A 26,100-nucleotide genomic window follows, 5' to 3' on the forward strand; every position below is an offset into this window, starting at 1 on the left:
TTCATCTTATAGCTGTTGTTGATCCATTGAATATGGTAGGGGTGTGGATGAGTCTTTGTCAGCAAAGCAAGCTTATGGATCAAATATGAACTTACCAAGTTGTTGCAGCTCCCTATATCAATAATGACTCAAACACAGTAATCTTTGACTATGAGAAACATATAAAATAAATTGTGGTGTTGTAGCTGTTCCGTTTGATCCATTTGAGTGCTTAACACTCGCTGCACAATGAGAGTCCGATAATCATTCGTGGCAGCGGCTAAAGCATCTAGGCCCCTATTTTGTGTTCTGGTAATTAATGACAATACGAAATTTATAGACTAACATGTTTATATGAGTTATAAAAAGGTTAGTCACAAATGTGTTGTGAAGCTAGAAGAAGCATGTTTGGAAAATACGAAAATGGCTAGCTCAAGGCAAAGGTATAATTGTAGGGTATTTTCTTTTGTCAGTCAAAGAAGATTAGAGAAAAAAATTGACCGGATTGATAGAATAAGTGCCGTATTGTTAAAAGAGGTTAATGTGCATTTACTTAAGACATCTAAAATATCATAATTGCTCAAACTTCCATTTCATATAGAGTGTGAAATTTAGTTTAAAAGAAATCAAATAAAGACGGTCTTTTAGTGTTTCTGAGTTGTGACAGTCTGATCGTCGGAATGGCCGATCTGATCGCTGTATAGAAAAACTGTTCTGTTCAAGTTTCAAGTGTCGCGGTCTGACAGAAGGGCCTTGCCAATCTGACCGCTGTATAGCCATGTTTGAGATGTGTTCGGACCTCAGTCCCGATCTGATCGTGGCGCGACCTGATCTGACCGCCAGGGCCAAAGAACATAGGGGTTCAGACCCTCTGCTTTGGCTGGCGGTCTGACCGCCCGAGAATAGAGAGTTTTAACACTCTGTTCCTTGCTCACGGTATGACCGAGAGGGTTGACGGTCTGACCGCCAGCTTGTGTCAGAAGTAATCATCACGACTTTATAGCTATTGAACGGCTGGCGGTCTAACCATCAATTGACCTATGGTCTAACCTCTAGTGTCACAGAAGCATCAAATCAACAGAAACTGTTACATTTTGGAATGTGTGAGATATACTATGATGGGACTTTGTTACGTGCTATGATCGATTTTTAACTGATACGATTTTCATATATCTGTTTGTTCATGTAGCAAAAAGAATAAAACTACAAAAGAAAATCGCACCTGTGCAAGTTACTTAAACCGATTTCGACGGACCATTTACATATGTGTTGTGCGCCCGAGCCCTTCGCCCTGCCGAGGCGAGCATGTGCACGTGTTATTCTAATCCTCTTATTCACACATGTTAAATAGGTAGAGTAGATAATTTCTTATAAGTAGGTCTCCTTCATCTCTACTAGCAAGATATGACTATATCCACTTTTATTTAGATTTTTAAGATTTATTTGAAATTGCTCAAACATAATGGGCCAAGCCATATATTATAACACTAAGTGGGATGGACTGGCAGCTGTGCCTGTGCTTAACGAAAGGAGGGACCACAACACTGAAGAAAACCATGATCATCGGGCAAGAGCACGCCACGTAGAACAGAACACATGAAGAGAAAGGGGAAAAGAAGCAGAAAGGAGCAAGGAGGAGGGAAGCGGTAGAAGTTGGGAGGACAGTTCAGCCTATGACAATTCGATCTTCCAGCTACGCGCTCTTCAGTAGGGTGCAAACGGATCATATATTTTCAGACAGATCAACCTACTGAACCTCTGAAAAATTGGATATCCGGTAATTTTTCTAGATATTATAGTAATACCCGATGTCGAATTCAGACATAGGAGACAAGTATCCATCGAATATTGAATATTCAAAAATAAAATCAGATATATCTAAAAACTATGTGATGACTATCTAAACCTGTCTTTCAGATATTGTAACTCTTTCGTAAAGAGTTAAATGAAGTGATTCTTATATGAAAATGGTAGCTCTTAATGAGATCTAAAACTTCAAAGTTAAGACTTTTTTCATTTGAAGTTATTAATGTGTCCAAATAATTAAAAGCTTCAACCAGTATATGGGACACTCATAATTTTCTCCGGCTTCGCTCGAACATAACTCCTTCCATAAGAGTATATTGCTAATTAATTTACATATTGAATCGCTAATATAGTTAAGTTTTGAATATATAGAATGATGTAATGATCATAATATATGTGATATATATGGTTATTACTTTTACTTAATATTTAAAGAAATATTTGTGATTGATATTATTTACACCTGACTTGTCATATATCTGTATTCTTATCGAGGCTATCTATATCTGTCTTCATATCCAACAATATCTATGATTTAAAAAATAAAATAAGATATAAGATGAACGATATCGCTATATCTATCTTCATATCCAACAATATCTATGATTTAAAAAATAAAATAAGATATAAGATCAACGATATCGGTCTAAATTGATCCGTCCAAATTAATCCAATTGCACCATTTTCAACCTCCTAAGGCTCAGAGCAGCGGCCTAGCTCCGACCTAGCCCAGCCCATGTTTCACAGATCTGCCCTGACCATCGCACCATCAGAGATGTTCAAATGGGCGGCCGGCCCGGCACGGCACGGCACGGGCCCAGTCAGGCACAGCCCGTTTTGGCATGACCTGTTACAGCCCATTAGTTAAACGGGTCGTGTCGTGCCGACCCATGTGCCGTGGCTGCAGCCCAGGCACAACCCATTTAAGATCCGATCGTGTCGTACCGGCCCGCGACACGATAGGCTTAATAATATTTTTTCCATTAACACATGAACATCGGAAAAAACATAAAAAAAAACTGCCAGATGTTGGGATCGAACTCACGATCTCATATACAGGAAACAACTACTCTACCACCCTATTAAATATCTCTTTATATATTAGAGATAAACAAATTATATAAAATCTTAGAAAAATAAAAAAACTTAAATATATCGTGCCGGCCTGACATGCCGCGGTTCCGACTTAGACCCGACTCGCCTAACCGTGCCGTGTCTGGATCGAATATTTTTTTTGCCGCGAGCTGACCCGTTAGATCCGACCTAGCTGACCAACTTTGCGCACCACCAATTTTTTCCGTCTCTCTCTGTCACCCTTCTCTTCGTCTCGTCTTTAAAGCCCTCGCCCCCTCTCCCTCGCCCCGTCTCCGCCTCCTCTCCTCTCTCTACACTCCAACCCACCACCGCCCGAGGGCATAGCCCTCGCCTCTCCCTCCCCGGCGGTGTGCTGCTCGTTGCTCGTCCCTCCCGCGAACCGCCGCTGAATCTCGCCGCTCTTCCGCTCCGGTTCAGATTCTCTCGCTCCCGGTCTTTGGGGCGTCCGTTTCTCGTCCGAGAGGCCGGAGGGCTCCGCGCGCTCGGGACCGGGAGGCTTCACGCGGCTCATGTGCACGGAGGCTAAGGTTTGCCCCGGCTGCCCTGCTCCCTTCAATCTCGCATTCGTTCGTGCTTTCGCTCGGGGCCGCGCTGCTCTCGTTTGGTGGCGCGTCGCGCGTTTCCTTGTTTGCGATGGGGTGGTTGCGGTAGGCGTGCTCCTGGGCTCGGCTATGGCGATTTCGTCCGTGATCACGCGGTCTCGAGGGGTTTTCCAGGCTCGTATCCGTGCTAGTCCGCGTGCGCATGTCCTTGGTGCTGGCTCTGGCGTGGATTTGGTCGGTGCGGCCGTCTTCTTGGCTGCGTGCCTTTGCTTGGTTGTTCCGCGCGGGGTTCGTTAGGTTGGATTGGGTACGGCGGGGTGGTGTGATATGATATACTCACTTCGTTTTTCAATACCGGTCTCTTTTAACCAAACATATATATCAAGATATATCAAAGATAGTATAAATTTTAAATATGAAATGACAAAAATACTTTTAGAAACTAGCTAAAATATTTTAGAACCTATCATAAATATATCATAAATAAATGGATAAGAGATATTTTATAGAGATACAATTAGAAACTACGTCTTAAAAAAATATCTTAAAAAGTGAAGTAACAAGTATTTGAAAATAAATAAAATGATTAAAAGTGACAAATATTGAAAAACGGAGGAAGTAGATTCACGGAATTCAATCGGTTGCTTGGAGCCTATGAGATTACTTGATTAATTTGCTTCGTCTGGGTGGCTTCGTGGTGTCGTGTAGGTTTGCGGTTAAGCAGCTAAGGATTGAGAGTTGGACAGTGTGTTGGTTGATTGGTTCTGCTCATGATGGTGCAGTGCTTGATGCTGATAAGTAATTGTGGAGCTATTCAATCCGTCAAGACGAGATTTTTGTTCCTTTCGTGAGGCATTTTACACTTGCGAGTTATGTTCGTCAATGATTCCTCTTTGATGAAACTTCTACATCATAGACATTGACTTCATTTGTCGCCTGCAAGTGCTAGTGTTGCCTGTGTTTTGTCTGTGATGCAATCTTTTCTGTTGGAACACCCGGAACGTATCATCTCGATGACACTTGTTGCCGTGGCATTTGTTCCTCTACTAGCATTGCTTGTATGGCAGTAAACCTCATTACATTGTGCTGTTTATGCCATTAACAAGTTTGCAACTAATTTGGTGTAGCCAGGGAAGTCAACTCCTTTGCTGAAAACCTCCCCCCTTAATCTTATATTCAAGATATTTCGTGAGATTTTAGTTATTACAGGGGTTTGAATAGGAGTTTAGGGTACAATTAGGCATAGTTGCATCAGTCATCTCATCTAGTAATGTTGGTATCTATATCTCTACTTCAGCTACTCACTGCAAATGTAGTAAACTACTACTGTTGGTTACTTTCCTGTTGCATATAACATATTTCAGATGTTACAGTGATTATGCATCATAGGGATGTAAGCTCGTAAGAATTCTGAAAAAGGAACACAATTCACATGTGTACCCTTCTGATTCATTCTTCCAAAATATATGGCCTTATTTATGTTAGGAATAACAACATGTATTCTCTGAAGGTCCTGAACTAGTATATATACACATGTACAAGTGATAATATGCAAAGAACCCTTTATATACTGGGGATATTACACAAAGAAATATATATCTAACACCCTCCCTCAAGCTCATGGGGAATCAACCAATCAACCACACTAAGTTTAGAGAGACAGAATCTGTGCTGAGCGGTACTCTGTGTCTTCGTGAAGAAATCAACCAACTGAAGCTCGGAAGGAACATACTGAAGATCAATCACCTCATCCTGTACCTGTGTCAGACTGTCAGTGTGTAAGAAGCATCAACACCAATATGCTTGGTGAGCTCATGCTTCGTCGGATCCTCAAGTAACCAATTGAGCTCCGCTGTCAACAATGCTGTGACTCGCAACTCAGCCTCTGCACTAGAACGAGAAATTGCGTTCTGTTTTTTAGTCTTTCAAGTAATGAGAGAACCACCAAAGAAAATATAGTAGGCAGAAATAGACCAGCGATCAGGAGGATCACTAGCCCAAGTAGCATTAGAATAAGCACGAAGCTGTAAAGAGCTAGAGCGTGAAAAAAAGAGATGACGAGAGATAGTCCCATGAAGATAGCGTAAAACACGCAGGAGATAACTATAGTGGAGCTGAGTGGGAGTAGAAACGAACTGACTGATGATGTGCACTGCATGAAAAATGTCAGGATGAGTGACATTAAGATAAACAAGATTCCCAATTAGATGACGGTAGCAAGTGGGATCAGCAAGAGGCTCACCATCAGTGGATTGAAGCTGAAGATTAAGCTTCATGGGAGTCTCAACAGTGCGCTCATAAGTGAGAGAAGCATGATGAAGAAGACCCTGAATATACTTCTCTTGGGACAGAAAGAAGCCTTCAGAGGTAGAAGAAATCTCAATTACAAGAAAGTAGCGAAGATGACCAAGGTCAGACATAAGAAATTGCTCATTGACGTCGGGGCCCAATACCAATCAGAGCACCCATGCGACGATCCTGAACACAGCAAGAGTCAGAATCTAGGATAACATGACAACCATGGTTAGCGAGCTGACTAGTTGATATGAGTTGCATGGTAAGTTGGGGAACATGAGCAACAGAAGGAACGCTAAAAGAAAAGGTACTAAGAGTGCTCCGACCAGCAACAGAAAGAGAAGTACCATCAGTAGTAACGACATGAATAGGAGAAGCAAGAGGATAAAACAAAGATAGACGAGAAGAATCAGAAGTCATATAAAAAGATGCTCTTGAGTCAAGAATTCAAGAAGAAGTACCTGACTGCATAGAAGGTGGTCTCTTAGTGACACAAGAGAGAGTAGCAGAATCAGCATAACCTATCAGTGGAGAGCCAGAGGTAGCAACCAGGAGACAAAGCAGCGTTACAATCTCCCGCTGAGTGTTAGTCAAAGAGGTAGTCGAGGAGGTAGCCGAGGTAGAAGCACCAGAGGAACGTCGAAGATGCTTCTTCTTTCGGTAGCAGTTCATCTCAATATGACCCTCCTTACTGCAGTAGGTACAGTGAGAGCAACCACCACCTGAAGAGGCCGCAGGTGGCGAAGGAGTCACACGAGGAGCGAACGACATTGTAGTCGAAGACTTAGGCACAATAGGTGAACGAGCAGCCAACACTGAAGGAAGTGGCAGCAGTCCAGAACCACACATACGAGTCTCCTCTGAGCTCAGCTCCGTAAGAGCCTCCATAAGCGTGACACGAGGATGTCGGGCAAGCAGCTGAGCCCGATGTTGCTCGAACTTCGGACGAAGGCGAGCCAGGAATTCATAGAGGCGTCGAAAGTCACGTTCATCATGTAGACCCAAGTAGCATTGACAAGAGTGGCAACTAGCAACAGAAAGAGAGTCTAACTGACGCCACACATCCGACATCTGAGCATAAACTCATCAACTGTGGCATCACCCTGCTGAAGAGACTGTTCCTGACGAACAACCAACAGATAGAAAGCATCTTCAGATGGCTCATAGGTTTGACGAAGATGAGTCTATATGTGAAAGGTAGTAGGAAAACCAATAATCTCAGAAGAAAACCTGTGCTCCACACTAACAATCAGAATAGATGCTGCACGAGCATCATCATCCATCCACTTAGTACAGTCAGACAACCGATCACGATACTGTTCCAAAGCTCCTGATAGGAGGAGACAACCTTCTCATAAGCAACTGTGGCAATGTCATTAGCTGCTTTATCTCCTGTGTCAACAGTCGGCTGCACGGGCTCTATCAGAAGCTCAAGAGAAGGTAGACAGGGAATGTCGCCACAGAAAACACCCCAAAGACGAAGGCCGCATATGTGGACGAGCATATGCTGCGCGAAGTCTTGGTAGTTGGCACTATCAAAGATCACCGAACACTGAGGAACTGAAATGGTGCTCGATGATGTCTTGAAGAGATGAAGAACGACGGGCGAGAGCGCAAAGGAGAAGCGGTGGTCGATGGCGAGACTACAAAGGTAGCGACGAGCAACAGTAAGCAACAACTAACGACGGCAAAATCCACTCAAACTCGTCAGAAAAATCAAAAACTACTTCCATCTAGTAGCAAAGCAGAGACAAAAACAACAGATCTGTCGGGTAAGTTCTGACCCGCACGAAAGGCGTAACGATCAAGGGTTAATTTAATTCGCTGGAGAGATAAGTCCGTGGTGCCAAGGTTTTTGAGGGGGATAGAGAGGGTTATAGAGCCATTTCCGAACACTAGGAAAAGGGAGGATTCTGGATTCTCGATCGAGAGCACAAAGAAAGCGGCGAACTGCTGCAATTTTTTTTTCTCTTATCTACTAGTCAGACTTGGTTGTTGAACGGAACGACTCAGCCGAGTCGGACCGAAGAGGAGGGCGACCCGTGAGGCGGTCACCGAACCGGATCCGGCGCACAGCAGCCAATCGAGACCTGGCTCCTAGTGGAGGCCGGATCCATTCGGGGCGAGCCCAATCCGAGTGGGAGGAGCGGGCAGGTGGGAGCGGCGTCGGCCAAGCGGCAGAGCGCACAGCCCGAGGAGCCGGCGGCAGAGCGGGACGGGCGGCAGAGCGGGATGGGCGAGCATCGGGAGGTGACGCGCTCGTCGGGAGGCGGCATGAGGAGCTGACGAGGCGGGCGAGGCAGAGCGCATCGGGGCAAGGCGGCAACCGGCAGAGATAGCACAACGACGGGGCAAGTGGGGGGAAGAACACCGACGAGGAAGCCGGCGAGTCGGATGGAAACCGACGAGAAGGTGGATTGGATCTAGATCGGATGAGTTGCAGTGTCCTAAAAGATACCTAGCTCTAATACCATATTAGGAATAGCAACATGTATTCCCTAGAGGTCCTAAACCAATATATATACACATGTACAGGTGACAATATGCAAGGAACCCTTTATATATATATATATCTTTGTGTAATATCCCTAGTCTATAAGGGGTTCCTTGCATAACAATTTATACTGATGATGCACATGTTCTTGTATTATTGTAATGGCTCTTGACAAATTGCATTTATTTGTTCTAATTGTGATAGATGGAGCCACTCGATCTTGAAGACAATGGTGACCACCAGCCTTCTTCAGAAGCTTTTCTTGCTTCAGATGTGATATATGATGATTCACCAGTATGTACATGCATTGGAAGTGAGCACCAGGCAGAAATCCCCAATCTGGCCACAGAGGATGAGCGTCGTGAGCTCATGACTAGTTCACTTAATGATTCTACGTTACATGGTTATGGTTACCCTATTGTGGTTGGGTTAGCTCTACCAATTATGTGGGCATCACCAAGTGAAGTCAATAAGAAGGAAGAGGAATTAGAAATGCAAAAAAATTCAGAAATTGAAGCAAGAGCCAGTAGCAGAGACGAGGAAAGTCAGGTGACCTCAATTTGTCCAACCAGTAATAACACAAGTAAATGTGATCCAACTTATCAGGATCCGCATACAGTGGTGCCAGTAGTTCAGGTTGAATCTGACAGTAATCAAGCACATGATGAAAAATTGGCTTCTTGCCCCCCTCAAGAAGGCGTCAACTTCACCAATAATCCAATGATGCAGCAAAGTGAAACCAGACAATTAAATCCACTGCCTTATTCACCCATTGCCCTTTGGAGTGATCTTGAGGCAGAGCTGTTTCTCCTTGGGCTCTATATTTTTGGCAAAAAACTGAACCTGCTGAGCAGGTTTCTGGGTACTAAGAGTGTTGGTGATGTACTGTCATACTACTATGGGAAGTTCTACCAAAGAGATGCATATAAAAGATGGTCGGACTGTAGAAAGGCAAAAACTAAGAGAAGCATTCTTGGGGAACGCATTTTTCAGGGATCGAGACAGCAGGAGCTTATATCACACCTGAAATCTAAAATCCCTAAAGAAGCTCATGATTCATTGATCGAGGTATGTTGCAATGGTATTGGTGGCAAGAATCTCAATTGTTTTGCCATTTCATTTGTAGTTCACTGATTAATTGGACATTGAAATGGCTGAATACACAATTATTGCTCATGATATTTCAAGATTAAAATTATCCTCTGGGTCTGCTCAGTCCGCCCCTCAGTTTCAGAACTCTTTTTTGTAGTTTTTCTTGTTATATGACATCCTAAATAACCCTATTGTTTTATAAAAGCAAACACATGTGTTCCTCGAAGTAACACTTTCATGTTTGATTTACTCCATTTTATATCGCTCCAGTTTCCAGTTGGCTGAGATGATCTGTTTAGCTAGTGTCATAGTCTCATAGAGTGACCAACATATGGAGGGTTGTCCAAGCATATATGCTTTGACTGGTCCTCGATTGCGAACTTTAATGCCTTCAAATCTTCAATATACTGTCAAGGACTTCTAGGCTTATGATCATGAACATCAAACTGGAAAGATGAAGCCATAGCAGGCGTGCATTTGACCGTTGTTATTTCCTGTGGTTTCATCTAAATTTTCTGAAAGTGTTTATTACTTGGCATTGCTTAAACTGTGGTACCCAGGATAAGTATACTACAGTCAAATTTGTGATGATCCTAGCACAATTAATTTGCCTAGTTTATTTCCACAGAAGAATCATTAGCTTTCATGCTTCAGATATTTGCTGACATTATTGAATGATGTTGATCTTCTGTTATGCATTGCCATATAAGTTGTATTTCTTTCATATGTTGCAGGTTTTCAAATCTTTCAGTCACAGCCAAACATCTTTGGAGGAATTTGTCTTCGCTCTGAAATCCACTGTTGGAACAGAAGCTTTTGTGGAGGCAGTTGGGATTGGTAAAGGGAAGCGTGATTTGACTGGATTTGTTATGGACCCATCTAAACCAAATCAAGCTCTCTCTGTTCACCTCGACTTGCCTACAGGCAAAGATTGTTCCTCACTTGCTTCAGAAGATATAATCAAGTTCTTAACTGGTGATTTCAGAAGAAGTAAGACAAGATCAAATGATATTTTTTGGGAAGCTGTCTGGCCTCGTTTGCTTGCAAAAGGGTGGCACTCAGAGCAACCAAAGGATGTCAGCACAACTAAGAATTGCCTTGTATTTCTTGTGCCGGGTATCAAAAAGTTCTCCAGAAGCAAACTCACTAAAGGCACTCATTATTTTGATTCTGTCAGCGATGTCCTTAGAAAGGTGGCAGCGGATCCTGTTCTTCTTGAGTTGGAGGCTGATGGAATAGACAATGGTTTAATTGCTGAGAAAAATGGTTGTATGACAGATATGAAACTGAACCAAGATAGTCCTTTAGATGGATATCAGGAGCTTCCGAAGTTCACAATAATTGATACTAGCTTAGTCGAAGGGGAAGAGCCCTTCAAAGTGAGGGAGCTGAGGAGCTTACCTGCAGATGCAAATATTACTTTTGGCCTTACACATCATTCATCTAATATGGTGAGTGAGAGTTCCTCAGAGGAGCAAGATGCCAGTGATAGGTTATCAGATGACCTGGGAAATTGTGGGCGAGTTACAGCTGATGTAAAGGACATTGAAATGGTTTCAGTGGATTCATTGCAAAACATGGTGACTGCTAATGGTCATTCTTCGAATGGCAATGATGACAAAATTGATTTGACAAGTATCTATGGCCTCAAAACAAAAACTGAAAGGCACAAGTATTTATCCCCAGTGTCAAAGCGCAGAAGATTAACTAGCTGTAGTAATGAACAGACCAGTCGACGCCGATTAGCTAGTTGTAGTAATGAGCAAACCAGCCGACACGGCTTTTCTTTCTCGAAAGGTGGTGGTTTAGAGAAAGAGAAAAGCAAGCCGCTATCAACTTCATCAAAACCAACTGCTGTTGATGTCGGTGACACTTCCCATACCAAAACAATTGCAGGCTGTTCAACGAAGGGGAAGCCATCTGAGCAGAAAATGGACGCATTGGACTCTCTTACCAATGATGGACCAAATGAGAAAATGAGTATGGCAAACTTAATTGAGGATAAGTCATTTGAGTGCAAGGTAGATGCAGTGGCTGAAGTTCACTCAAAGAACACTGTTGATGAGACAAAGTTTGCCAAAGAAAGTGCTCAGGTTAGTGGTCTGATTAACTCAAATAAGCTGGAAACACCACACAATGATAAGGCTGGCGGAAGCATATGCTTCACGTCATCAGAAAATCATGGTGGCATGAAGGCTGAGGAAGCTCCCTCCATTTCAAACAGCAACATGGCTTGTGATCCTTCGGAGGCAACAGGAAGACCTGTTAGCCAACAACCTGAGGCTGCTTTGCAGGCGAATCCTCGGAGGCACGGAACCAGAAACAGGCCTCCCACTGCAAAAGCTTTAGAAGCTGTTGCTTTTGGACTTCTTGGAAGTGGGAAGCGGAAGGGTGATCCAAAGAACACGGTGACAAACGGGCCTTCTCAGTGGGCTCGCAAATCCACTGAACACTTGGTTTCTATGGCTGCCAGCGGTGATGCAGAGAAGTCCAGCATGAATGCAAAATCGCAACGATGAGCGGGTTTTATGCATTGATTGGCTGCACTAACAACCAGCGGGGCACCAAGTCGACGTGTGTGGGTGATGAATATCAAGCAAACTATATAAGGCCTCCAACTGAAGTTGTCTTCAGCTGCTGATGCACCTTACCATTGTCTAATGTTGACCATGCAGGAGGGCCTGAAGACGATGGTCTTACAGGTGCATGATCACCTTTTGTGTGAGACTCATCCTTACTTTTTCGTTTAGTTCATAGAGTCATGTGCCTGTCAAGGCTTGCAAAACCATATTGGCAAATTCAGTTATGAGCTTACCGAGACTAATCTTTTCGTGGACCGGTCGATCGACATCCCAAGGGTAGCATCAGATCTTGGGCGCATTCATCTATATGATATTTTTGCAGATCGGGTTTGTTCATCGGTTTCATAAGTAACTCTGATGTATGACATGCTGTTGTATGCATGTTAAGCAGCCATGCATTGTCTGGCAAGGCTCGCTTCTTGATCCATTCCTCCTTTCTTCTGGAGAAGGGAAATAACCTCTAATATCCCATATGCGTAGAGGCTAGAGAGTTTGTAGTTGCATGTTTAAGCAAATGCAGATCAAGGCTGGAGGGTGAGCAGAGCCCCTAGTCTTGTGAGGAAACTGATGATTCATCCATGAGTTTCTTGTTTTGTTTGCATCAAGGCTGAGCATGGGCAGAACCCTTGGCCTTGTGGAGAGCTGATGATTTACTGGCTGAGGTACCAGATTACTGGGCCAGTAAGGATGCGGACCATCTTCCTGCAACCCATATCTACCGATATTTTGCTGGAACTCGATCAAAATTTAAATTTTCTACCGTTTTGCATAATTGCATCAACAGATCCGTACCAGTTTAGCCTTAGCGGAACTGCCCATCTTGCAGATGACCCTGAACTAGCAGTTCTTACTTTCGTTCTCTCAATGAAAGAAACGTTCAAGATGCGCACAGAAAGATGATATATATTTACTTTCCATTCAACGGGAGGGTTTAAGGTAATTACACCTCAATCAGCGAGGCACTAGTATCATGCAGTTTACATGGCAAGTGTGTGAAGCATAGCCAACAGCAATTTTTTTCCCAGTTTACATTGCAACCATCTCTGAGCAAGGTTACTGTGCATTATTACAAATTCGCCGGATATCTTTGAAGCCTACTGCCTCAGCAGCAAAATGAAGTTGAAGTATGTTTGAAAAATTTGCAAAAAGATCATCCTAGCTCACATTAGTGTGCTGCATGTAAATCTCTAGCGGTATTCTTGCTCGATGCCAGCTGAAGCTGCCTGATTTGTTGGCCCAATCTTAGCTGCACACTGACCTGGCTTATGCTGGCACTAGTCCTCAGTATCTCCTCTTCGGCCTGCTCTGCAATATCCATGGCATCCCTTTCAAGTTAAGTGGACACAGAGACCAGGTTACAAGCCTATAATTTGCAACTTTGGTTTGGATAGGAAGGGTTAATTACCGGATCAAAATTTCTGGAGACATCGAAACTTGGACCTGAAGCAACACTCTTCCTTGCACGCAATGCAGCATTAGATGTTCGAGGGACATTTTCTGCATTAAATGATGGTTTGAGTTGTACACACGAATCTAGAAGACAATGGTTTAAAAATGAGAAGAAACTATATCAGACACGATGGCTTCTGCACTCTGTTGTCGTGGGATATCTTCTGAATTTCTTCTATCAGAGTCCTTCGAATCCTTTTCAGGTCCATGCTGGGGCCCACTGAGTATGAGGGATCTGCAATTCATGTATTTTAGAAGCATTCCGGCTGCAGGTTTTACACAGTTGTGCAATTAACCGCGAAGGGCATAATTGCACAATTTCGAGAATAGAAGCACTCAATGTCACAAGCAGATTAGCTATTTAGATAACAATGAACAAGGCATATGCTGCAGTGCTAGCAATCCTACAAATTTTTCATTTGGAATGCAATGAAATGCATTACAGAGTTCCAGTCAAATAGATAATTGTTAACACATACATTTTGTGGGATAAACATTTGTCGTGAAGATAGCTAGGTGACATCGTCGGTTCAGTAGAGATTATATTATAGATGAAGGAGACTTAGATTAATTCTTCTTTGCTTGATTACAATGAATGTTGTGCTTTCTTTTATACCGGAGCCGTATCTAACAATCTAAACTAACTAATCTTATCTTCAAACTAACTAATAGATCTTATCTCTAACTAATCTAACTCGGTATCCAAACCACTAACTAAAGCTACAGTCCCCGCTCGCTACATTAGACGTGGTACTACAGCAACGACCCTAATGGGCTGGACATGACACATTTTGAAATATTTCAAAAATTGTAGTAGACGCCCACTCTCATGCATGCAAAGAAACAAATTAAATCATTAAATGAATATTTCTGTGCATGGTCAGTGTTAGGATTTTAGCGGAAGCATCATCAGGATCATCAAGCCAAGCACAAGATCAACACATAAGACACGATGTTTTTTAACGAGGTTCGACCAAGTTGCCTACATCCTCGGAGCATGACTACGGACGCTCCTCCCTAACTAGCAACACCGGCCGCTTCCTGGGGTTTTCACAGACTTGCTGCCCCCTGCGAACCTGTCGCTATGCCGTCATGGTTACAAACAGCGACCCTCCTCTCATATTTATGAGGAGACCTAGTTACAGCAATCCTATTAGGATTCCACTAGAGTCTTACTAGGATTCCGCCATATACCGCTAATACAACTCTAATTCCTAACATAACCAACTCCGTACAATTATTCGACATATATCCAACAGTCAGTTCCAAATGGTAGGCACATTGTAGATAGCACTCAGTTTTAATTGCTGCGGATTACCTATGTGTATGAAAATTTCAGCAACTTGATTGTGCGCCTTCTGTAGTTGATGACGAACAGTTTCCCGATATCATGTGCTGCACTGACACTCAAGAAAGGATATACCTGCAATAAGGAAAATATAAGAATAAACTTAGATTAAGACTCCCAAAATTTGTCTGCTTCTGGTATTGTGACCTAGCTGGCTCTCTGCAAACCTTCATGATACTACTATTGAAACCAAAAGTTTCGCAGCAACAAATTAAACCACATTGCTGCATACCTCAATATATAATGAGGTCCCAGCTTTTCTTCCCGGCACCCCTAGCAGGATGCCACGAACTTCAACAATCATGGAATTGTGGGTTTAAAAGATACAAAACTGACTGATGCAGAAGAAATTGAATTTCAGGGAGTAACTGACATTCTATCTTCACACCATCAACCTTCAAAATAGTTTCCTTGGTCGGTTCTAGAAGTGAAGGGTCCACAGCAGCATCAACTAATTCCAGTACACTGCAAGTGAAATCAGTAGAATCATCACCATCAAGCAACAGCATGCAAACCAAAAAGGCGGTCCATCATGTTCATGTATACTGAACTGTAAAAGGATATAAATTGTTTATTTGAAAACTTTATGCTTATTTGATTCAATGCAACGGAAGTCATATCAGCTGAAAGAGACAAGAAAGCAATGATGCTTGTAACCTAGACAGAAAATGAGCATGTGGCATCTTATTTTCATAAATGTTTCCTGCCATAGGACTTCAGAAAGCTACACCTTGGTAATAATAAGAAGATAAAGCACTGAATACAACCAAAACAGATGTAATATCATCACTGATTACAAATTGCAGTGGGATATCTGAAAATTAGGAAGGCAAACAGATTTTAACTAGTAAGGAAATGATCCCTTGAAAGAGAAGCAAATCATATTTGATTGGAGTCTCATTAAACTGTAATAGGGTTGAACTGAAGATCCAGCTTCACACCAGAGTAATAGTTACCTCTCATATCCAGTCCGAATACCAGCTTAAGAATCATGCCTGACACAATTAGTCCAGCTAGTGGATCAAGAAGAGGCAATCCAAGAATAGAGCCACCTGTAAAAGTTCAACAGAGAGATAAAGATAGTAAAAAAGGTCATGTTTCTCCTTTAGCACAACTGTTTCTCACCAATAGAAAAAACAACAACTTTAAGCTCATAACACCTTCGTGTGAAATTCACAAACCAAAACTCACATTCAGTCTATCACAACATTGCAGGTGGAACTCTAATGCAAATATAGGAACAAGTTCATGACAATAATGAGCCAACCATTCATATTCTAAAAGCATGACACTAACTTGCCTTCTTGTGAAATGGAAGTACCAGCATTTGTTAAAGCTCTTACTTATATAGGCGCAGTAGAGCATGAGATCAAGTTAGGAGATATGTTATCTTTTTAATTAGGAGATAAGTTTGTAATTTAGGATTATGATTTTTTTAGAGATAAAATTAGCTAGGAGATAGAGTTGAATTCGGTTTAATAGTTAGTTGGATTAGGATTGTGACTCTTTAGTTGGATGTCTATATATATCTTTAACAGATATATATAGCAGAAGTTGCTTGTTCTTTTGTGATTAGAGGAGGATAGAGACCAGATTGAATACGACAGGGAGTTGTAGTTCGATTCGGTCACGTTTGTGCGTGTGGCTACCCTATAAATAGAGAGGTCTATTGTATTGGGTAGGCAAGCGCATAACGCAGCAGAGAGATAGAGAAACTCGAGAGAGAGAGAACTGTTTTTGGATTTCATGGAAATCCTTGCTGGATGCTTTGGAGAGACATCTTGTAAACTCATCTATGCAATGAAAATCAAGTTTCGTAAGTTGATGAGTTGCTGATTTCGAATTTTCTCTCTGTTTTATATTCTGCACGCTCGGTTTTGGTTTTCAGTTAATTCCATGTGTCTATGAAGTTTCATCTTGGTTTAATCCATCCAAAACCTTGCTAGAATATCTAGTGTTTGATCTGAGAACATTTCGAGTGGATTTGGTTTGTTCTCGAGTAGCTTTTTGTCAACTCGACTAACTTTTGATCTATTCGATACTGGTTGACACAGTATGCTTCGACCAGGAACAATTTTTGATCCACATATCCGATTTACTCTATACTTGTTGAGTTAATTTCGCATTTGAATCTAGTTTTCGCTGACCAAATTTGAGACCAATCCGACCAGCAGATCTTCCTCTACATCGTTTTTACTTGAACTTGTGCATTCTATTTCGAGTGGAATACCGAGTTTAATCGAGTTTTGATTTGGGTGAGTTAATCTTTGAATTTGGTTTCCGTAATCATTCACCCCCCCTTCTGATTGGGTATTTTGCGTATATTCGATCCTACAAATATACACTTATTCCATTATATATGTCTTATGTTTATATATAGGATTTGGAGTTTTACATTTTTAATTCTATGGAACAGACAATTACGAAGCATAATTGGATAAAAAATCATCAAAGGATGTCATATATTATTCAATACGTTTCTTATTTCTTATTTCTAATGAGTCACATGCCTTAACAAGCGAACTTTTTTATTGGAGTAAAACTCATAGATAATCGAGGGATGCACCACTAGCAAAGATCTGCTGTTTGTAGGCGGTGGTGGTCGCCACAGCTAGTGGGTTGAAGAGCTGTTGCTGTTGTTGCCAGTAAGCGATGGGACTCACTAAGGCTAGTGGGTTAAAGAGTTGATACTGCTGTTGCCACCTGTAGGTGACTCTGCTCGCCACAAACAATTGGTTGAAGAGTTGCTGTTGTTGTTGCTGCCAATAGGCAACGGGGCTAACCCCGGTAAGTTAGTTAAAGATCTGCTGCTGCTGCCACCAGTAGGCGGCAGGGCTCGCCACGACCAGTGGGTTGAAGATATCCTGCTGCTGCTGCCAGTAGGCTGTGGGGCTTGCCACGGCTAGCAGGTTGAAGAGCTGCTGTTGCTGCGAGTTGGCAGGAGGGGTCACTTGGGCCAGTGGGTTGAAGAGCTGCTGCTGTGCCTCGATGCCCTGTATCGTCAGACGTGCTGAACTTTGTTGCCGTAGGAAGTCCAGTTGTTGGTGCGTGATCACAACCGACGAGGGCAAGGCGCCTATGGCGAGCACATGCTGCAGTATGTTGCATTGCATCCATGGGTGTGTGGCTCCTAAATCACTCACCGATGAGAAGTATTGCGGAAAAGTGACCGCGGAAGCGACACTCACCGAGAGGACAAGAAGAGAAAACAACAAAAATATCTTGGCTGCCATTGGTTCTGAGATTTTGCTAGTGTGCTTCACTTTCAAACTTGCTACCTCGTTGTCGATGGCAATGGTGATATACTAACGACTGACTTGGACCCTATTCCCTATTTATACACACGAGTGATCATGTAGCTCAAGCAAGATGTTGGCCATTGCTTGACAACTTTTTAGAGGCTAGACAAGGTATCTAGTCGATTTTGACATCTGCTCATCCTTTTTTTTTTTGTAAGTATACGATATGCTTTGGCAAGATAATTTGTATTGATGCTTGGCAAAATTGTCTTTTTGTTGGAATTTCTTGATACGTGAGCCAACAGGTATGTTGAGTTTACCTTTACACAAGCGTGAATGCCTCAGCCATGCCAAATTGGTTTCTACTATGTAAAAGTGAGTTTGTAATGTTGTGATTTGTAATGTGGATCTAGAAACTTTTGAACTGAATTTGTCAACAAGTCTAATTGTTCCTCTTCCATAAGTCTAACTTGAAGATTTAATATTTCACATCCAAGTGTTTTTCTTGACGGATCTGTGTTAATTCAATTGGTATCTGACTATTTGCGACCTTAGCGGGACAGATGACCAAACCCCCTTACATGCGACGCCCAACACATCCTAGTATATTCAGGTGCCTTACCAAGTTCTCATGACCACCATTCTTATTAGACTGTCATCCATTCAGATCACTAAGGGATTAGCTAGTATACCTTAACATGTGCTACTTTCTTTCTCCCCTTATTTTTGGTTGAAACTGTGCATGCGCCCTAACTATGATCTAACCGCAATAGGTCAGCTTTAATCACAACTAGGGCCTCCCGAATCGAGTGCTCCATGTTGTTCCGGGTTTCTGCAATATCCAACATATTCTTTTTTCTCCTAGTGATTGTGGGGAGTCCCATCTTGTTTTACAATATAACAGATTTCCTTCGTTTAGTTAGGAAACTGTTTATTCAACATTATTTATGGCTTAGTAGAACTAAAATATGTTAATGATTACATGGTCATTATTAAATATTCCTCGGTCCACACAAAATCTTCAAACACGTCGGGTTGAAACAGCAAACAACAATAGCTGAGATGAAGCCATTGGTTTCATTAGAACCAACCTCATGCACACATAACGCCATAATAATAAAATTTCAATCTACAGTTCATATCCTCACCAAACTCCGGCTAGGGCTAAAAGAGAGCCAGCCAAACTCCGGGTCGTTTAAGATGTTGGAATTGATCTCGGCTTTAAGTTTTGACGTGTTTCCTAATGTGACCGAGAAAGAAGGGGAGACCATTTCATCACCATGCGTCTTGATCGGAGGGGCAACCAACAATTGGTTGCGGTCCTGATTTGTATAGTGCTACAATATAAAGGGGAGGAGCCGGTGCCCACAATGACGAGTTCTTGCGTGGCCCTGCCTAACCATAACACCCAGAAACCCCATCTCAATCATAAAGGCACTATCAACAGGTCAAATACCGCCGCCACGTTGTCCACGCCGGCGACCTGCTTCACCACGCCGGCATCCACTATACCGATGGTCTGCACGGCTACACCGAAGCTCTTCAACCTCACTATCAAGCACTAATGACGTCACCGAACGCAGGTATGCACCTCACGCTTCCGCAATTAAGAGGTGCTTGATCTAGAGCTAGGCCATCATGTTGGTTAGATGAGAATTAGCTCTAACATTTGGTATCAGAGTCTAGCTTACCTCTAATCAAACCTGTCAGACCTAATTAGACCAAATTAGATTAGCTTATGTTTGGATGATGCCAATCTATGATCACTTAGGCCAAATTTAGTTTGGTTCAATTGAAATTAGTTGTTAATTATGTGTTTTTCAAGGTCTATTTGGCTCGGATCTATATGTTCACGTCATGTTTATAACTATATGCTTATGGTTGTTGTGATCCGACCCATGTTTGACCCTATTGATGCAAATTAGACTCAATTGACCATTTTTTAGTTCAAATTGGCCTTGATTTAGAACTTATTGATCATGTTTTAGTCATGTTTATGTACTTTTGTGTGTTTGTGTGGCTCTTGAGGTTTGGCTGGGGTTTTACGTCTCGGGCAAGCATAGAGAAGGAGGGGAATTGTGCAAATTTAGAGAAAATTTAAGTTTTTCCCCTTCCCCGTAACCCTTCTCCCCAATTTTCCCCAAATTCTAACCCTAATCTAAAGAGGGGGAGGCAAACTTGCATGTTCATGACGAAATCGAAGCCGTCAAAGCCGGTTCTAAAACTCCTCTCCGGCGGATCCGCCTCCTCCGCCTCATGTGTACACGGGTTCCCTCAGTCGCTAACGCTTTTCTTCCACGCGTGAGCTAGAGATCTGTCACCGTGCTTGACGTCGTCGCGGGCACCACCGAAGATCTAACCAACGGAGCCGCACGCAACTCTCGTCACACGCGTGCTCCGTCGGGTAGGCCCACAGCGGCGCCGCTTGCCTTGCTCTCCTCTTCTCTCTCTCTCTCTCTCTCTCTCTGCCTTTTTCCCCGGTTCTTACGGCGTTGTGTCACCGAAGTTCTTACGACGGCCGCTCAACTCTCTCACTCGTCTTGTGGCGCGGAGATCTCAGAGGGAGACAGAGGAAATGGATAGGGTTAAGGTTTCTGGGGAGAGCTAGCGGGTTTTGATCTGGCGAGAAGGACGGAGAGCCGTCGATCGCAAATGAACAGTTGCGATGCGCTGGGATCTCAGGCTAGAGAAAGCGAGATGGGCCGATGCGCTACTCTGGGCCGTGGTGCCACTGGGCTGCAAGCGTTCTCTTAAGGTTGGCTGGGCTGCCTAGATCTGGGCCGACCTAATCTTTTGGGCTTCTTTATTTTCAGTGAATTTCCAGTGATTCTTTAACGTTGTCTCACTTATGCATTGGATATATTAATGTCTATAACCCAAAATAATGATGTTTTATGCATTAGGATTATGAATTAATTCTCTGGTCGTATTGGAACAAACAGGAATATTTTTCCGAAGAATTATACGATTAATTTATGCCGGTTCATAATTACTTTGTGACCAAAGTTAACTGTAATTATGCGCCATTTTATGTGTTCATTGAAATTCTTTTCCGTTTTCTGCCCAACGGTGATGTGTATTAGAGTTTTAATTTTTGCATGATTTTAATCAGACCAACGTAAGGTTATTTTTGTGCAAATTATTTCTTTATGATAATTTTCTAATCTGGTCCAATTTTTTCTCTCTAGCTCTTAACGTTTCTTCTGTTGCCGCCACAATTAACGACATAGAGCAACTTACAGGGAATAACTTTCCTGCTTGGAAAGCTAAGGTGATTGTTGTCCTTGGAGTTTTGGACCTTGACTACGCCCTCAGGGTTGACGCTCCTACTGCTCCCGCCATTGGCATGAAAAAATATGACGAATTAAAGAAAACTTATGGTGTGCTTTCTGAGAAGCGGGAGAGGTCCAACCACATGTCTCTTATGATAATGAGGAACTCGATATCAGATGCTATAAGGGGAGCAATCCCAAACTTAGAAAAAGCTAAGTTGTACTTAAAATCTGTGGAGGAACAATTCAAAGGTACCTCCAAGGTTTATGCCAGTACACTGATCCAGAAACTCAACAACACTAAGTACAATTATGGGTCCGCGGTACAAGAGAACACAGTATGATCATGACAAACATGGCTACCAAACTCAAGGGCATGGACATGGAAATCTCTGAGGGTTTCCTTGTCCACTTCATTATGACATATCTCCCTCTTGAGTTTACTCCTTTTAAGATAAATTACAACACTCAGAAGGAGATGTGGAGCATGAGCGACTTGATCGCGATGTGCGTCCAAGAGGAAGAGAGGGTAAGGGCTGAGAAGAAAGACTTTGTGAATCAAGTTAGTAGCCTCAACAATAAAAGAAAATTATAAGGGGATTTCAAGTCTAAAAAGAAGTTGCATTTCATCGCTAAGCACGACAAGGCAGCATGGAGGACGCCCAAGGCACCTGCTCCTTCTGCTCCCAAGAATCTAAGGATGACAGATGCCACTTTTGCCAGAAGAAGGACCACTACCAAAAGGACTGTGTTGGTTTCCTAAAGTGACTCGCAAAGAAGGATAATGATTTAATAAAATTCATTGATGAATCTCTTATGCTGATTTTACCCTTAATTAATGGTGGATTGAATCAGGTACCACTGTGCATGTTACCAACTTCTTACAGGGATACCTTACCGTGAGAACTTTGGGAAAGAGGGAGCGAAGTCTTCGAGTGGCCAATGGGAAGGAAGCTGAAGTTTGTTAGTCGCTGAATTCTTACTCTTGGTAGTAGCAGAATTCTTACTCTCATAGAGAGGATGACACTAGGAGTTGGGGCAAATTTTTCTGGTTTATTTCTCACTTCTCATACAATGCCATGCCAACCTGAGGGGTTGGGGATACATATTTATAGGCCTATGGCCAGCCAAGCATATGCCAAGATGCTAGTCTAAGATGCTGTCCTAGATGCTGTCCTCTAGTCTAAGATGCTGTCCTAGATGCTGTCCTCTAGTCTAAGATGCTGTCCTAGATGCTGTCCTAGTGTCCTAGATGCTATCCTAGTGTCCTAGATGCAGCCCCACAAAGACCATGCAGCAGCACAAGGACTTATCCCATCATTCTCCCCCTAAGTCTTGTGCGTCGTCTTGTGGGAAGATTGAACCATCCCGGTCCTGGAGCAGAGCTCAAGGAACTTGAGCCTCCCAAGAGGCTTGGTGAGCAGGTCCGCAAGCTGATCCTTGGTGTTGATGTAGCTCGCCTTGATGCTCCCTTCTTCCAAACAGCCTCGGATGAAGTGGTACCTCACCCGGATGTGCTTGCTCCGTTCATGGAAAACGGGATTCTTTGCCAGGGCTAGAGCGGACTTGCTGTCCACCCTGAGCTCCACCGCTCTAGTGTCTCTGCCGAGGAGATCACCAAGCAGTCGAGCGAGCCAGAGCGCCTGAGTCGAAGCGGTGGAGGCCGCTATGTACTCGGCCTCGCAGCTGGACAGGGCCACCACCTGCTGCTTGACCGACTGCCAGCTAACGAGGCACTTGCCGAGGAAGAAGAGGATCCCGCTCGTGCTCTTGCTGGTGTCGATGTCGCCGGCGTGGTCGCTGTCGCTGTACCCGACGAAGTGTGCCGCCCCAGGGCACCTAGGGTAGTAGAGGCCGTGGTCGAGAGTCCCCGCAACGTAGCGGATGATCCTCTTCACAGCCTGCTGGTGCTCCGTCGTCGGTCGCTGCATGAACCGACTAACGTAGCCGACGGAGAATGCCAAGTCCGGCCGTGTGTGGGCGAGGTAGCGAAGGCTCCCCACAAGACGCCGGTACTGCGTAGCGTCCACCTCCTCCGTCGTGCTGTCGTGGCTCAGCTTCAGCCTCTCCTCCATCGGAGTGAGAGCTGGGTTGCAGTCGGTGAGCCCAGCTAGCTCAACGACGCGCTTGGCGTAGGCGGTCTGTCGAAGCGTGATCCCGGAGTCATCCTGGTGCACCTCGATCCCCAGGTAGAAGGAGAGAGGCCCCAGGTCACTCATCTGGAAGGTGGCCTTCATCTCTTCCTTGAATGCCGCCACCTCCGCATCCTTGGTGCCGGTGATCACCAAGTCGTCGACGTAGACACCCACCAGCAGAGCAGTTCCTCCACTGCCCCGTCGGTAGATGGCCGCCTCGTGCGGGCTTTGCTCGAAGCCCATCCCCTTTAGCGTGGAATCCAACTTGGCATTCCACGCCCTCGGCGCCTGTCGCAAGCCATAGAGGGCCTTGCGCAGGCGGAGCACCTTGCCCTCCTTGCCGGGGATCGCAAATCCCGGCGGCTGGTGCACGTAGACCTCCTCCTTCAAGTCGCCGTTAAGGAACGCCGACTTGACGTCCATGTGATGAACACGCCAGCCCTCCTGGGCAGCTAGCGCAAGGAGGAGTCGCACGGACTCCATCCGTGCCACGGGAGCGAAGGCGTCGTCGAAGTCGACCCCCTCCTGTTGCACGAAGCCTCGTGCCACCAAGCGAGCCTTGTGCTTGACGATGGCGCCGGCTTCATCCCTCTTCAGCTTGAACACCCACTTAAGGGTGATCGCACGGTGACCACGAGGGAGGTCAGCAAGCTCCCAGGTGCGGTTCTTCTCGACCGCATCCATCTCCAACTGCATCGCGGCGCGCCATGCCGCGTGTCTCTCGGCCTCTGCAAACGACCGAGGCTCGCCGTCGTCACACGCAAGGTGCAACTGCGCCTCCAGATCGTGAGGCACCAGTCCCGGCACCGGCTGGTCGCCGAGAAGGTTCTCCATCGTACGGTACCGCAACGGCTCGCCGTCGTGGTACGCGTCGATGCGCTCCTCGTCGTGAGAGGGCGGAGTAGCGAGCTCAACCGGGCTGTGCTCGACACGAGCTGGTGTTGGAGTAGACGTGCCCGGAGAGGTGCCTGTCGGTGCTGGAGTGCGTGGCATTGCCGGCTGTGGTGGAGCTGGCGAAGAACTCATCGCAGCCGAGGTCCTGGCTGGAGAGCGTGGTGCTTTCGAAGTAGCAGGCGCCGGGGTCGGTGGAGGCTCGGGGACTGGGGTAGACACGCTCGTCGAAGAAGAGCTGCCTACTCCCCCAGCTTCCTCGAAGTGGACGTACTCGACAGTGAAGTCGTCGTACGTTGGAGCCGAGCCGTCGTCCACCGCCTTGTCCCACGCCCATCCTCGCCCTTCGTTGAACACAACGTCGCGCGCCGTGTGCACACGCTGTGTCTTCGGGTCGAGGATGCGGTAGGCCTTCGAGCCCTCCGCGTAGCCGATGAACACTCCCGGAGTGCTCCTGTCGTCGAGCTTGCTGATGTGGCCAAGCTCCTTGGCGAACGCGAGGCAGCCGAAGACCCGCAAGTGGGAGACCGCCAGCTTGCGCCCATGCCAAGCCTCGTACGGCGTCCTGCCGTCGAGCGCCTTGGTAGGCGAGCGGTTGAGGATATAGACGGCCGTCACCACCGCCTCTCCCCAGAAGACAGCCAGCATCCCCCTCTGCTTGAGGAGGGCCCGAGCCATCCCCACAACCGTCTGGTTGCGCCGCTCGACGACGCCGTTCTGCTGCGGGCTGTACGGCGCGGAGTAGTGGCGCTGAATGCCCTTGTCAGCGCAGTACGACGCAAATTCAGCCGCCGTGAATTCGCCGCCGTTGTCGGTGCGCAGCACGCGCAGCTTGCGGCCGCACTCCGCCTCCGCAGCAGCCTGCGCGCGCCTGATGGCGTCCGCAGCCTCTCCCTTGCTGCCGAGGACCATCACCCACATGTAGCGGGAGAGGTCGTCGACGAGCAGCAGGAAGTAGCGTCGTCCTCCCAGTGTGGCCGGTGTCACCGGGCCACACAAGTCCCCGTGCACAAGCTCGAGCCTCTCCTTGGCTCGAAAGCTCGCCTGCTGGGGAAAGGGGAGTCGCCTCTGCTTCGTCAACACGCAGACGTCGCAGAGCTGCTCCACATGGTCGAGGCACGGCAGGCCTCGCACCATCTCTGCGGCACTGAGCCGCTTCAGGGCCTCGAAGTGAAGGTGCCCGAAGCGCTCGTGCCACTGCCACGCCTCGTCGTCCCGACGAGCGGCGAGACAGAGGGGTTGTGCCACCTGCACGTTAAGGACGTAGAGTCGATTTGTGCCTCTGGTTACCTTGGTAAGAAGGCGACGACGGCGATCCCAAATCCTCATGACTCCATCCTCAACCACCACGCGTGAACCGTTCTCATCCAGCTGTCCCAAGCTGATGATAGAGTTCCTCAACGCGGGAATGTAGTAGACTCCGGTGAGCAGCCTGTGCTCACCAGACACGGCGGTGAAGATGACGGAACCGACGCCCTTGATCTCCACGCCGGAGGCATCCCCAAATTTGACGGAGCCTCGGACGCTAGAGTCAAGCTCGGTGAAGAACTCCCGTCGACCGGTCATGTGATGGGTGGCGCCGGTGTCGAGGCACCACCCGTCAGTCTTGTCGCTGCCGGAGCCGTCACCGAGGAGGGCGTGGGCTTTTGGCTCGTCAAGGTGGAGGATAGCCGCTGCGGCCGGTGCCGCTGGAGGTAGCTCTATGCTCGCATGAGCCATGAACAGAGCCGGCTCCTCCTCCTCCGCTTGTGCGACGTGGGCCTGGCCGCGTCGTGGCTGACGACAGTCCTTGGCCCAATGGCCAAGCCGGCCACAGTTGCGGCAGGTGTCGTCTCGTGCCGGCTTGTGCTTGCCGGCGGCGCCGCCCTGGGCGCCTCCGCG

The 26,100-nt window shown here is 45.5% G+C and overlaps 1 protein-coding gene and 1 pseudogene across 1 annotated transcript; one reads left to right on the plus strand and one right to left on the minus strand.

Moving 5' to 3' along the window:
• Positions 1-3,092: 3,092 nt before the first annotated feature.
• Positions 3,093-12,275, plus strand: LOC133916116 (uncharacterized). The gene is made up of 3 exons (XM_062359634.1): positions 3,093-3,407; positions 8,416-9,279; positions 10,038-12,275. The coding sequence occupies exons 1-3, from the start codon at positions 3,390-3,392 to the stop codon at positions 11,820-11,822; spliced, it is 2,667 nt and encodes an 888-aa protein (XP_062215618.1). The 5' UTR covers positions 3,093-3,389; the 3' UTR covers positions 11,823-12,275.
• A 507-nt stretch (positions 12,276-12,782) lies between these two features.
• On the minus strand, positions 12,783-24,897 carry LOC133914729 (uncharacterized; annotated as a pseudogene).
• Positions 24,898-26,100: the final 1,203 nt, after the last annotated feature.

The sequence above is a fragment of the Phragmites australis genome, chromosome 4 (assembly GCF_958298935.1).
Source record: "Phragmites australis chromosome 4, lpPhrAust1.1, whole genome shotgun sequence".
Classification (NCBI taxonomy): domain Eukaryota; kingdom Viridiplantae; phylum Streptophyta; class Magnoliopsida; order Poales; family Poaceae; genus Phragmites; species Phragmites australis.

Coding starts and splice junctions, on each gene's coding strand:
- LOC133916116 (XM_062359634.1), top strand. Junction 9,280..10,037: donor CTCATGATTCATTGATCGAG/GTATGTTGCAAT, acceptor CATATGTTGCAG/GTTTTCAAATCTTTCAGTCA.